The sequence below is a fragment of the Falco rusticolus genome, chromosome 8 (genome assembly GCF_015220075.1).
Source record: "Falco rusticolus isolate bFalRus1 chromosome 8, bFalRus1.pri, whole genome shotgun sequence".
Classification (NCBI taxonomy): Eukaryota; Metazoa; Chordata; class Aves; order Falconiformes; family Falconidae; genus Falco; species Falco rusticolus.
In genome coordinates this window covers 59,317,828-59,331,318 of record NC_051194.1, presented here as the reverse complement: position 1 = coordinate 59,331,318, position 13,491 = coordinate 59,317,828, and the positions used below count along the sequence as shown (strand labels likewise).

Genomic DNA, 13,491 nt, shown 5'->3' with positions numbered 1-13,491 from the left:
GGCTCTGGCTGCAAGGCACCCACCAACACACTGTGGTACCCACTGGGGTATCACGCATTGGATGGTCAGGTGCCAAACGCAGGCAATGGCTGCATCCCTGAACCCAGGCATGGGCAGTGAAGCATTGCCAGCAATACTCAGAAGCAAATGAGGGTCATCAAGAGAATAAACAGCAACAATGCAATTAAACAGCAAAACAAAATAAATGGGAAAAGTTTTTACTCCCCACCCAAGCAAATGGGCTTTCACTGGTGTTTGTGCAACTGTGGTTCATCAGACCAAACCACGTCAGCAGCACCCCAAGGCCAGAGGGACACCGGTAGCTTAACAGCAACCCTTGCACAGCGACTATTCACATAGCTGGAGCATTGGGGATGTACTGGGAAACCCGAGCACTGGAATGCAAGGGATGTACTGGGAGACCCGTTTCCACCATGAGAGTCACATTTTCGGTGACATGGGCTGCCCCAATGTCCCTGTGCAGTCACAGCAGAGCTCGTGCCAGCGGGTGGGCTGTGCCTGGCCATGGAGCATCCCACCCCAGGGTGCTCCCCAAACCAGGCCTGGTGTCAGTCTGGGGGCAGAGATGCTTTAGCACCGACCGGACCCACCCATCCCTGGATGGATGTGACTCAGCCAAAACATCCCTAAGCCTGTTTTATCACTCATCTACCAAAATTCCCTGCCACTGGACCGAAGCCAGCTGCCAGGAGCTGCTGGCAGTGCCTGGGGCAGGCGCAGGGAGCGGGGCCAGGGCTGTCCCCAGAGCCCAGCCCACCTCTCCCCCCTGCCCAGCCATGCGGAGCAGCCAGCACACATCCGGACCACCGGCCCGGGATGGAGCAGGACCCAGCCAATGTCCGCCTCACCCCGCTGCATTAATCCTGTTGCTAGGACACCCGCGGGCACAGAAATACAACACTTGACGGATTAGCGTCTAGACTGGCTGACCTTTCCCTATGCTTGCGAGGTGGAACCGGGGCGAAAAATCGGGCACCGCTGGCTAAAAAGAGGGTTTTTTTTGCAGTGGGTTGGTTTATTTTTTTTTTTTTTTCAGATGGGAGCCAGGGAGGGAGGGACATCACTGTCGGTGAAAGCCATTTCATTACCTGCAGCCCGAGAGGGATGTGCAGGAGACTGACCGGGTCTTGCAACCTGCTGCCAAGCCTAGGTTTTGCCCAGCAACCCAGCTGACAAAAGAGCCTTTCATAAGAGGAGACGATGTCAACTCTGCAATTAGCAAGGGAAAAGAAAAAAGAGCCGAAAGAAGATTATTACCTCCAGCAGTTGCCTCTGGGGGCCCCTCTCAAATGGTTTCATTAACTCTTTCGGATGAGCCCAAGGAGCAGGTGGGGAAGGAGCCACCCACAGCAGCAGCCGCCGGCGGCCAGCTGGACCCAGGATGGCATCGCAGCCTCATGGGACGCCACAAGGAGGACTGTCCCCTTGGGTGCTGTTGGGGCAGGCTGGCAGCGCTCTGCCCCTGAGCTCCAACACTGGATTCGACCCAGCAAGAACCAGGACTACCACTCTCCCGCATCCTGGCTGGGAGGGAACAACACTATGTCCAGCCCAGCCCTGTAAGAGTCCCTGCAAGACCAGACACTGCTCTCAGCGAGCAGCATCCTCCCTCAAGCCATCAAGTGGCTGCAGGGGATGCCATGCACCGAACCTCTTCTACCTCCTGCCTTGCTAAGTAATGCAATGGAGAGCCCATCACAGCCCACTGGGTACCAAATGTGGTGGGGGATGCCAGGGCTCCCCCACATCCTCCACCTTCACGGCCTGACGCTTCCATCTCCCCACCAAAAAGATGCAATAGCTTGTAAAAACAAACCCACAGGATGGTGCTCTGGGTACCTAGTGGAAAGAGGTTAGAAAGCTTCCTCCGGCCATCTTTTGTTTTCCAATGCCAAAACCTAAAACCCACAGCTGTCCCTTTTGCCACCCACCCCAAGGAAATCCAGGACAGGTCACCTGCCCAAGAGCTGTTCACCCCAACAGTGCCACTCTCCCCTAATCCTGGGGCATTGCCCAATGCAAGTCATCCCTGCAAAAAGCCATCTGGAGAGCAAATCCTCACAGGGACTTTGGCAGGCAAGAGGCCAGCCTGAGCACAGTCACAGGACGGGGACATGTGGGGACAGCTCACCGGTCTGCCAGGAGAGGCCCCATGAGCACCACTTTCCAGGCTTCTAGGTGAAGTGGGGCTGCAGCACTCGCTCCTGAGGAGCCAGCCCAGGCTTTCCTGTGCCCCAAGGATGCCCTTGGAGGCTGGAGTGCTTCGCTTGTCCCTGCACAGTGATTTAACAGCAAGCCCCAGCCACAGAGGTCCCTGAAGCAGCTGCAGAAATAACAACTGGATAATCAAGTCCTACACTAAAAGCCAAAACCTAAAAGCCAAAACCACACGTGCCGCTGCCACACACTTTCCTCCATCCACAGTGCCAGGGGCTAGGATTTTCTCCCACTCCCTGATATTCTAGGGAATTTAGTACCACATGAAATCACTGCAGATCTCTTTCACACCACCTCACACACATCAGTGCCTCCTCTGAGCATGGCTTTCAGCAAGATGAGGCACATCTTCAAGGAGGGCAGGAGCACTGAGGCCCCACACACATTGGTACCCAGGGGATGGGGAGTGTAGTTGGAGGACAAGAGAGTCAGTGAGAGCACCCTATAGATGGCAGAGAAGAGATGGAGTGGTGCGATGAGGTGGAGCCCAACACCAGCTCCTCATTCATCACAAAAGATGCTGTCTCTGGGCTGATGCACTTACGGGAAGATGCACAGGCTGCTCTCGGAACGGGTCAATCTACCTCCACAAGGCTGCGGGGAGCTGAGCCATCAGGTCCGTGCCTGCACCAGATCAGGCCCCTCCGGCAGGCTGGCTTGTGCTGGCATCTCCCAGGAGGGCCACATCATGCAGTGCTCTCCATGCTGGGGCTCTAGGGAGGGAAACCCCGCTCATGACGCAGCAGGATTTAATCTCCTTACAAAACATGGGGCCTCCTGGCTCTGAGAGCACCTGTCCCCTCCCCAGAGCAAACAACCTCAATAGCAGAGCATGAACGTATCTCCTGAGCAAAGCAATCGGTTATTAATTGTGAGCATGTGCTAACGAGTGCTGGATTGAAGGCGTATGGTCCTGGCACATGGGCACTGCAAGATCTTCTCCTGTTTCAGAACCTGCCTAGAGAGATGCTGGCATCAGTGAGAGGGTAACATGAGGTGTCCCACAGCTCTGAGTCACCCACAGGTCCTGGGTCTGGGCAAGCCCATCGAATTGCCACAGCACAGCCCCCTGCCCAAAGGGAGGGAGGGACAGTAGCTATGGGCACCCCATCCCTGGGAGCAATGTTGAGAGGGAGGTTGAGGTCCCAGGGGGTGTCCCCAGCAGGGAGCTGACCCTATGCTGGGGTCTGGCGAGGAGCCTTGGGAGTGACTGCCACCCCAGGCCAGGCTGGCCATGTGAGCACTCACCACCGAGGCTGAGCCCAGGACCTCCATCCACACACAGCAGGGGATGAGGTTTCCCCAAGTTGAGGGTCCTGGCCCTCTGGGGAGCATTTTGGGGCCAGAGGGGGGGAAGGACCAAGCTGAAAAGATGCCTTCCCATACTGGGGAGCTGGCTTAGAGCAAGACAAAATGTTTCACCTTCACCCTGAAGTACTGGTGGGTGCCTTGCTACTCTGACTTGCGCTCATTACGCCTTCATCCTGGACCACAGGTGCTTAGAAGAGGGGCCCATGTCACCCCTTCCCTGGGGACCCTGCTAATGCTACTGCTGGCAGGCACAGCAGAGCATGCAATACCCCACCACCACCCATCTCACCAGTGGCGTGAGTCCCACATCAGCACCAGGAGGGGAAGCCCTTGGCTTTCAGCAGCCCCTTGCCTTCCCCGCAATCCACAATGCCGCCCATTTAATAACTTACAACCTACTGTAAACGGGAAAACACGGAGCCCCTGATCTGGCACCACCAGCGGCAGTGGTGGCCTGGGACCCGCCAGCAGGAGTGACGGCCGAAGCCTCATGCACCCATCAAACATGGACATCCCTGACCTGCTGGAGACGCACCCCAGCATGGCATTGCCTCGGCTGGGAACGCCACTGGGCTGGAGGGAAAGGAGATGGGACCCAGGCCACCACCCATGGCACGGGTGCAGCCAGTGAGCACCGCCAGCTTATCTGGGGTTATCAAAAAGGTGCTGTTTATCCAAAAGTCAACAATCACCGACTCAATGAAGTTACAGACTAACGAGGAGAGTGGAAAAGAATAAATTTGTTTGACTACCGCATTTACTGAAGGGAAGGCAGGTGGCTTATTTATGAATTATAAAATCAGAGATAAGCTTCCCGGGCCATTGGGCTGATGGAGTTTTAGGCCAGTGGTGATGGTGGGAAGACCACGGAGATGGTGGTGCTGGGTTTAAGAGCTGCATATTCCAGGTGCTCTGGCTGCTATTCCCATCCCAGGCTGTTCAAGCAGCCTCCCATAACCTAGGGACAGGGTCAGAGGAACAGCCAGACCTTCCAGTCCCCCAGGAGGAGGAAACCAGCTGATTGAGCTTGGGAATAAAATAAAAATACAATAAAATCCACTAATGAGCAATTTCCATCTTAGAAAAGGGTTAGGAGGCGATGCCAAAAAAAGCAATAAAAATTCCACAAAAGCAACCTTTTCAACTGAAAACCAGCAGACACGAGGTGTTCCGGACCAGATGTTGCTTGCTGAGAAAGCCCCCAGTCTCAGGGATGCTCCTGCCAAACGGCGCTGCTGGTCAGGGCCAGGAGCATGGCAAGTATCCAGAGCATTGTCCCCAGAGCAGCCCCACCATGCAACCCTGGGGAGGGTTCCCTTCTTGCCCCCCAGCCCCCAGCACTTGCTGGGAGGCAAAAGCCACTCCATCTTTGGCTTGCAGGAACCACCCCTTCATCCCCAAAGGGTTTATTAACTGCGCTCATGCCTCAAGGCTGTTGAGGTTTTTTGGCCCACGGTCTGCTCTCGCACACGCCGGCGGGGAAGGAAATAGAGACGAGAAACAGAAAACACACTGAACGACACAGAGACGTGCAGTTATGTGAGCAGAGCTGACAAATGCACCCGGTACCGCTGAGGCAACCCACCAGCTGTGCCACCAAGCTGCCACCCACCCCACAGGCAACCCTGCTCCTGATGACCGGGAGGGATGTGGGACATCAGGCTGCAACATCCCAACAAGATACCCAGTGGCTTTCTCTTTAATGAAGGCTTCCTGCTCATTAATAGCAGAGCTCTTTCCAAGCACAGGAGACAGCCTCCCAAGTGTCTGAGCAACTCTGCATTAACCCAAATCTAGACAAACAGCACCCAGAATGCATCATCCATGAGTTTGCCAGGTTCTGCTCGTTCCCACCACCACGTCCCTCCCTCTCTGCTCTTTGCTTGCCCCCACCCAACACGACCTATATTTGCCCTCGAGCCCACTCCAGCACCCACACACCCGCAGCCTACACACTCGGGTTTCTCCCAGTGGCTCCAAACCCGCATTAAGGCAACGCCGGAAGCCCCTGTTAGCTGTACAAATGTCCAAACCATTTTCTAATCCCATTCAGCTTCTTGCTTCAATTATATTTTTGGCAACAAGCTCTCTAGGCTAATCAAGTCCCACATTTAAAGCCAAAAACCACACACGGGCTGCTACCACATACCTTCCTCCATCCACAAAGTCAGGCACTTTCTCCCACTCCCCAGTATTCAAGGGGATTTAGTGCCAGCCAGCACCACTGCAGGTTTCTTCTCCACCACCTCCCACCCATCTGTGCCTCCTTAGAGCACCAGCTCTCAGCAGGACAGGGCACATCTTCCCAGAGGGCAGCACCACCACACGTTGGTACCCAAGGGATGAGGAAGTGGCTGGAGGACAGCAGAGGCAGTGAGAGCACCCCACAGATGGCAGAGAAGGGATGGAGCAATGGGCTGAGCTGGAGCCCAGCACACGTCCCCCCCATCCATCACAGAAGATGCTGCCTCCAGGCCGCATACACAGCCAGAGAGATGCGCAGGACACTCTTGGAAAGGATTAATCTCCAACGCTTTTCTCAAATGTCATCAGATACGCTAGAAGATCGTTAAAATGCTTTATTAATCCCATACCTCTGGGCTGCTGATATACATCCGATACTTAATCCCAGATGTCTCCTTCAGTGCTTTGAACTGTCTACTGAAATGCCAGAATTAATTCTTTTCTTGGTAAACTATCAGAGTTTGGAAGAGACACAGCGCACTCGCTGGGATTGTTATTTCAGGGCTTAGAGCATCATCCCTAACAGTCGCCACAGACCAGACTACTGCAGGAGAAAAGCCAGCACTGTACATGTCTAACAGCAGAAGCAGCAAGGTGTAAGCAAGCCCTCACCCCATGTGACAGTTCACATGGCTCTGCGCCTCCTCAGCCTCCTCCAGCTGCCCCGCTCCATGTGTCCTCCCCAGAGATGTCACCCTCTGCAAAGCAGCCCCAAGCTCAGCATCTCTCAAGGCAGGGAAGCATTAGCTGGAATAACACGGGAAGGTTGCCTGCAGATGGAGGATCTGCTCCCTCTGCTCTCCAGACATGGGCCAAGTACCCCTCCTTGAACCCACCTCCCTGGTACGTGTCCCCTGGCTGAACAGGGCTCTGCATGGACCTTTCTGATCTGGAGAGCTGCTAAGGCTCTACTGAGCTGGTTACAGTGGATGCTGGTCTGTCATGGCCATGGGAGACCAGGGAACCCCCAGGCAGGTCGGCTCCCCCAGGAGGGAGCCCAGGTGAGAAACATGAGGACTCCAGCACAAGAAGGATGCACACCAGCATGGACCATGGGGCTTTCCACACAGCTGGGCAATGGGAACCCCAGATCCCCATCTTATAGGCAGTGCTCAGAAGGAAGGCGGTATATCCATGGGGGAATAACCTAAACCAAGACCACAAACCAGAGCGGGAGCAGGTAGAAAGCATAGCCAGCAGGTCAAGGGAGGTGATTCTCCTCCTCTGCTCTCCTGAGACCCCACCTGAAGCACTGCATCCAGCTCTGTGGTCCTCAGCACAAGACAGACATGGACCTGTTGGAGCAGGTTCAGAGGGGGGCCACAGAGATGGTCAGAGGGCTGGAACACTTCTCCTATGGAAAGAGGCTGTTGGGGTTGTTCAGCCTGGAGAAGAGAGGCCTCCACTGCAGCCTTTCAATATATAAAGGAGACTTATAAGAAAGACTGAGAGAGACTTTTTACCAGGGCCTGTAGTGACAGGACAAGGGGCAATGGTTTTAAACAAAGATGGTAGGTTTAAACGGGACATAAAAAAGAATTTTTCTACAATGACGGTGGAGAGACACAGGAGCAGGTTGTTCAGAGCAGCTGTGGATGCCCCATCACTGAAAATATTCAAGGTCACGTTGGATGGAGCTTTGAGCAACCTGCTCTAGTGAAAGACATCCCTGCCCATGGCAGGAGGGTTAGACTAGGTGGTCTTCAAAGGTCCCTCCGACCCAAATCAATCTGTTATTCTACAATAAAGCAAGAGTAGGTAAATTAGTAAGACTGCAGGTGCACAAGGGTGAGATACCTTGGGCTTGCATAGAAGAGCAGGTTGCCCCACGTGCCTGGGAGCTTCCTCCCAGAGCTGCTGCAACAAGCAGCAGATGTGCCAGAGGACATAACAGTGGCATCCCATGGCACAAGCTGGGGTGAGAACAGCCCTCCCTCACTATCCCAAAGGACCGAGGACAGACCTCAGCTCCACCAGACACCCCCTGGGCTGCCCAGAAGGCTAGTTTGCCAACAGTTGTGACCGTGTTGCCCGCATACCCAGGTCAGCATCCTCTGCAGGCTCCATGCTCACAGGGAGATGCAGCTTTAGCTTTGGATCAGTCCCCAACCCCAGTGCTCACTCCCTGCTCCACACACTCCTGCCTCCTTAAAAAGAAGCGATGACATCCCCCCACTAGAGAAAAGACTGTTTCCTAGCAGCACAGTTATGTGCTTAGGGATTTTTTAAGCCTATAGTATTTTTTTAATGATAAAAATGTATTTTTTAATGCCACATGATAGCACTTGAAACAGGTTTCAAAATGTGTTCCTCTGTCTTCTCTGAGTGCTCGGGTTTGCTGTTTAACAGCACACAAACTGTATTGACATAAACACTGTAGGAAGAGGTTATTCCAGCTGCAGGCCAAAATAAATAAGAAGCAATGTCACAAGGAGGCTGCTATTCAGAGCACAAACCCCACTTTTCCTGGGTTCTCCACTTCTCACAGTGTGTGTGCAAGATCTTCAGCAGCTACAGGGAAAAGCAGCTCACTCTGTCCTCCTGGGTACACATGACAGTGCAGAGGGAGCTCCCAGGCACCCACAGTCAGGAGAGACCAGAGCTGCTCCCTTTCTCTACATGGAAACGTAAAATCAAGTCAGAGCTCTGGGATAAGGATGCTGTGGATGGACCGAGTCCAGATACTGACCTGCAAAACCACAGGGAAAATTAGGACTGGGGCTTGAAAACGTTGCTTGTGCCAAGGGAAGCAAAGAAAACTCCCGCGTGGGAGCACAGCTGCTCTGCAGGACTACTCAGTCTCTTTTAAAACCCAGTTTCAAGCCCCAAAGTGCCATCCAAGAGGGGCCGCTTCACCTCTGCTGCCTCCTCCTCAGGATGGGCAGGAGGGATGGGATCCATCTGCGAGGGGATGGACCAGGAGCCATAGGAGCACCCAGCAGTGCTGCAGGCAGACATCTGCAGGCTTGGCTCCTTCCAGCTGCCAGCAGCCCAGGGCAGCTCTCCCTCCCCACCAGCTCCCACAACATGGAGCGGCAGCCCAGATAAGGTTTTGCAAACAGAAGTCCCACCAGCTGATAAGGAGATGAAAAACCTCCCAAGCACAGCATCCTCCAGCACATCCCAGGGTCCTCAGCAGCCAAATGATGCTCTCAGAGCTGAGAGGTGCCAAGTCTCCCCAGGCTGAACCTGTGCTGGTGGGTGCTGCCCGTGGCCAATTCCCCACAGCCCTTCTATTCTTTAGAAGAAATTCTTAAAACGATGTTTGTGAAAGCTCCAATCCACCTGTCAAAAATCCCCAGGCGCCAATGCCAAAGCAGTTATGTCACAGGCTGTAAATTGCTTTGCACAGCACCTCTTTCATCTTTGAAGGCACATGCTTTGCAAGGAATCCCAGCCACTGAGACTGACGAGCCATTGAAGATGGAAATAAAATCAGGCATAAGCAGCAAGCATCTCCGACACCTGTTATATTTAACAGCAGGAGGCAGCCTGACTTCCCAGGTGCTGCCTGCATCCTCATCATCACCAAGACCTGGATGTACTTGCCCATCCCAGCCCCAAACTGATGCAGAGAAACTTAGCAGGAGAGAAGATGAATGAAGTCACGATGCCTCCACTGGTGGAGGGATCCACCCCCTCCTCCTGGGAACAGGGATTTCCCCAGCATCTGATCCAGCCTGGGCTGCTGCCCCATGCATGGGGGACACCCATAGCCCTACGTGTGTCATACTCATCCCCTGCATGGCCCTGGCTGAGGAATCCCAAAGATCCAAGGATAAGAGGCAAGACCAGCTCTAGGCAGCTAAGCCCCCAAATTTACAAGGCAGGCAGATAAACAGAAAGGTTATCTCCACGCCAGGACAGCCTTCAGAGCAAACATTCCCCAGGAGCCATCACAAAGGAGGGCTGGCAGAACAGGCCCTGCAGTCCTTGGACATTGAACCAAGGGAAGGAGAAAAAAAAAAAGAAAGGAAGAAAAAAAAGCCACACCAACCCTCTTGCAAATTCTTTCAAAACCCGATTCACAGCTTGCCTTGGGAGACAGCCAAGTCAGCTGGGTGAAATGGGCACCTCCCTGCCAGCAGTGACCCTGCCAGCACGGGTGGTGCTCCCCCAGCGTTTAACCCCTCTGCACGCCACCTGAAACCTCCACGGGGTCCCCCTGCGTAGCTGCTCAAAGGTGGGGAGGATGCAGCTTCAGCTCAGCGAAGGGTCCCGGCCAGCCCTGCGTGCCCCAATGCCATGCTGGGAGCTGGGACACCGGTGGAGAGGGAGTGGAAAGTGCACAAATAGCTCTGAGTAACCACTGTTAAACCAGCTCAACTCAGCCGCACTGGACAGTCTCCAGGGACCTAAAATAGTCAATTCAGGATTTCACATGGGAATAATGTCCCCATCTCTGAAGACCTCCAAGAGCAGCTTTGTTCCCGCAGTCCCTGGGGAGGCACCCATACCACAGAAAGTGAGAAAGCAGCATCATAAACCCAGCCTGGGGCACTTCAAGAGCTTCTCCAAGTGTTCCCAGACACGCTCTGGGAGTGCTGGGCATCCCGGCTGCCCAGGCCACTCTCTTCCCCTTCACAATGTGACCCAGCCGCCAGCAGAGCCAGGCTCTGTGCAGCCATGCCAGCACTGTTCCTAGATGACACAAAGCCTTGCTCTAGTAAATAATGCACCAATTTCACAGCCCAGCACCTGTCGGACTTGCAGCTCGCCTGTACCTGGGGCAGCCACTTACCAACACATCCTGCCCAGCCTGCAATGCCAGAGGGGGGCATGGGCAAAGCCTCACCACGTGCTAGCAAGCTGACAACGCTCAGCACAAGCAGCAGACAACCAGAACGTTACCCCAAAGAAAAGCCACCCTTGCCTGGTTTTGGATCATCACTTGCAGCTCAGCTGCTTTTACAAATGGGGTTCCCAGACTGCAAGTGAGGTGGGGGTGGTCCCGGTGTCAGCCACGGCTCTCTCTGCCGTCTAGTGCTGGGCACACATCCAGACCGGCTGCAAGGGGAGGAGGGTTTTCAACCCGTCTGGCAGCCGGGAGGAAGCTTCCCCGGCGGGGAGGTAAAGTTCACCCGGAAAACAGGCAGCTCGTGTGCTCAGGCAGTGGGAGAACCGGCTTGCGTGCCCCGTGGGGAAAAAAAGGTTGGAAAGCTGAGTCAGCGCCGAATTCCCCTCTCCTGGGGCAAGAGCAGCTTGAGAGTGAGAGGAGCGGGTTGCTTCACAGAGCCCCAAAGGCAGAGGAAAGCTGGTGAGTGGCGTGGGAGGTGTTGCATCCCTGGGGCACACGTTTGAGGCTTCCTACCGCTCGCAACACTTCCAAGGACATGCAGTCACGGGGAGGACTTCTGCAGGCGCGGCAGAAACCGCTAACACACGGAGCACGGCCGCTTTGGGGTAACGCCATCCCATCTGTCCCACAACCAGAATGGACCAGACCACTCTCAGCCCAGTAAAGCTTCCAAGCGCTGCAGCCAGGCATCTCTCTCAAGAGTTGCCCCAGCACAGCGTTTCCCCAGCATCCTTCCCCGGTGCCCTGCTGATGAGATGGGGCACACCGGACCCCACCCCTGCCACCCTCAGCAGCCACGAGGGATGGGGCTGTGGAAGGGGTGGGGGGGGGGGGGGCTGTGGGAAACACACACACACACCCCATCATCCTTCTCTTTGGGGACAACAGACTGGGTGAAGGATTTGGCCCGAGAGAAGACACAACCCCATGCCTGCCGGGGAGCGTTCCGGGGAGCTGGGCTGCCTTCGAAGAGCATCCCATGGCATGGGGGGCTCCAGGGTAGGAAGAGGGTCCAGGACCCCGGGCATGGCGGCGGGGACCCCCCTCCCCAGCATCCCGCTCACGTTACCCGGCTCCTGGGAAGCAGTGGGGACCAGCAGGACAAAGAACCCGAGCAGCAGCGGCCGCGGGGGGCACCTGCGAGGAGGGAATGAGAGAGCAAGATGTTACCCACTCTCCCGGCGGCTCCGGGGTGTCCCCCCGGGCCAGCGCGCCCCCCACCCCTGCATTCCCGGGCAGCTCGGGGGTCCCCACGGTATACACCAGTGTACCCCAGGCTCAGCAACACCGCTGCACCGGGGTTTCGTTGCACCCCAGCCCCGGTGGCTCCGGGGTCCCCGCGGTACCGGGGTCCCCACGGCATACCGGTACCCCCCAGCCCCGCTGTACCGGTGCCCCCTCCCCAAGCCCAGGTAGCTCGCGGGTCCCGGTGCACCGGGGTCCCGATGAGCCCCGGGCCCGTCGCTCACCCTGGGCGCATGGTGCCCGCTCGGCTCGGCTCGGCGCGGCTCGGCTCGGTGCGGCTCGGCGCGGCCCGGGGGGCGGGGAGGGGAGGGACGGGCAGGGGAGGGACGGCCCGCCCCGGGCCGGCGGAGGAGCCGGCGAGCCAGGGCCGGGGCTCAGCCCGCCCCCAGCCCCTGGTCCCGGGACTTGCACAGCCGCTGGCCTCCTACAGCCGCGAGGGGGTCGGGGACACCCCCCGGGGCGGCCGGGCCCTGTCCCAGCGCCAGCGCAGCCAGTGTGCGGGCGGCACAGCACGGCTCGCCCCGGAGCATCCGTCCCCGAGGAGCATCCTCTCCCCGGGGCGCCGGACGGAGAGCACCCTCACTCCCAAAGGGCACCGGCAGCCCGGGCCTGACCAGGCATCTCCTGCTCCGCCAAGCCCATGGGGTTTGGCTGGCAAGGCCAGGTCTGGTCTTGAAGGAGGGAGTGAATCAGCGAGCTGAGCTCATTCCCTTTCCTCTTCCCTGTGCCAGTCCTGGGGACACCAAGCAGGGAAGGGTGCACCCACCCCGGCACCTCGTGCCCTCCTCTCCTGCCCCTTCCCTACTGCAGCAGCCCCCTCGCTCCTCCTCGTCGTGTGTGTGGGGCTTGGGAACCCTGTGAGCCTCCCCTGCTGCTCTGGCTGTTCATGCGATGAACCTAGCCCAGCACGGAGGGCCTGGGGGTGCCAGGGCACCCTCCTGGGACAGCCCTTGCTGGGGGGCTGGAGTGCCAGCCCCTGGGCAGCAGCACACCTCACCTCACCTTTCCCAGGCAGGGAAAAGAGGTAAAGCTGGCGCTGCTGCCCACTTTCACCTCCTCTCCTTACCCCAGCTTTCATCTCCCTCCAGCCCCAGCCCCGTGGAGGGCAGGATAATCCTCAGGAAACCTGCCACACCTTGCTTTGTCTTCCACAGCATTTTAGTGCCCCGCGGCAGCAAGCTTCTGAAATCCAAGCCCTGGAAACTTCTAGGGGATCTAGAAGTGATTCACTGATGATGACAGAGGTGGTGTTTAGTCTAAGCCATGGTTTGGATCTAGCAGGGTAAACCATGACATCCAGCTGCTTAGCTCTGTGCTTGAAGAGATGCATGCTATCGGTATTTGTCTTCTAGCTGTAAATCTTTTAACTGTGCCTTGCACCGCGAATCCAAAGGCAGGCAGCCCCTCAGCACGACCCCAGTCTGGGGGCGATGAATAGACACCAAAGCTGCCTTTTGTTTGGGTGCAGAATGATTTCACGTGGTCAGGACTGTTAAATTTATGCTTCCCCGGCTGGATGCTGAGTGATTTACCGCCCCTTTCTTCTCCCACAGCTGGATTCCTTTCCTCCAGGTAGCTGTTGCTGTGCGTTGCCCGAGTACCTGAACTGCACAAAAGGCAACACGTGGCAGCCCTGAGTCACCACGCTGCCATTT

General features: G+C 56.5%; 1 protein-coding gene across 1 annotated transcript in view; it reads right to left on the bottom strand.

Moving 5' to 3' along the window:
* The window catches only part of COL18A1 (collagen type XVIII alpha 1 chain), a 41,657-nt gene extending 29,527 nt beyond the window's left edge, over positions 1–12,130 (bottom strand). Inside the window, exons 1-2 of the mRNA XM_037396503.1 lie at positions 12,061–12,130; positions 11,661–11,728 (exon numbers count right to left, since the gene is read on the bottom strand). Of these exons, the coding sequence (XP_037252400.1) occupies positions 11,661–11,728; positions 12,061–12,071 (79 nt within the window). The 5' untranslated portion in view covers positions 12,072–12,130. The remainder of the gene's footprint in view (positions 1–11,660; positions 11,729–12,060) is intronic.
* Between the last annotated feature and the right edge of the window lie 1,361 nt (positions 12,131–13,491).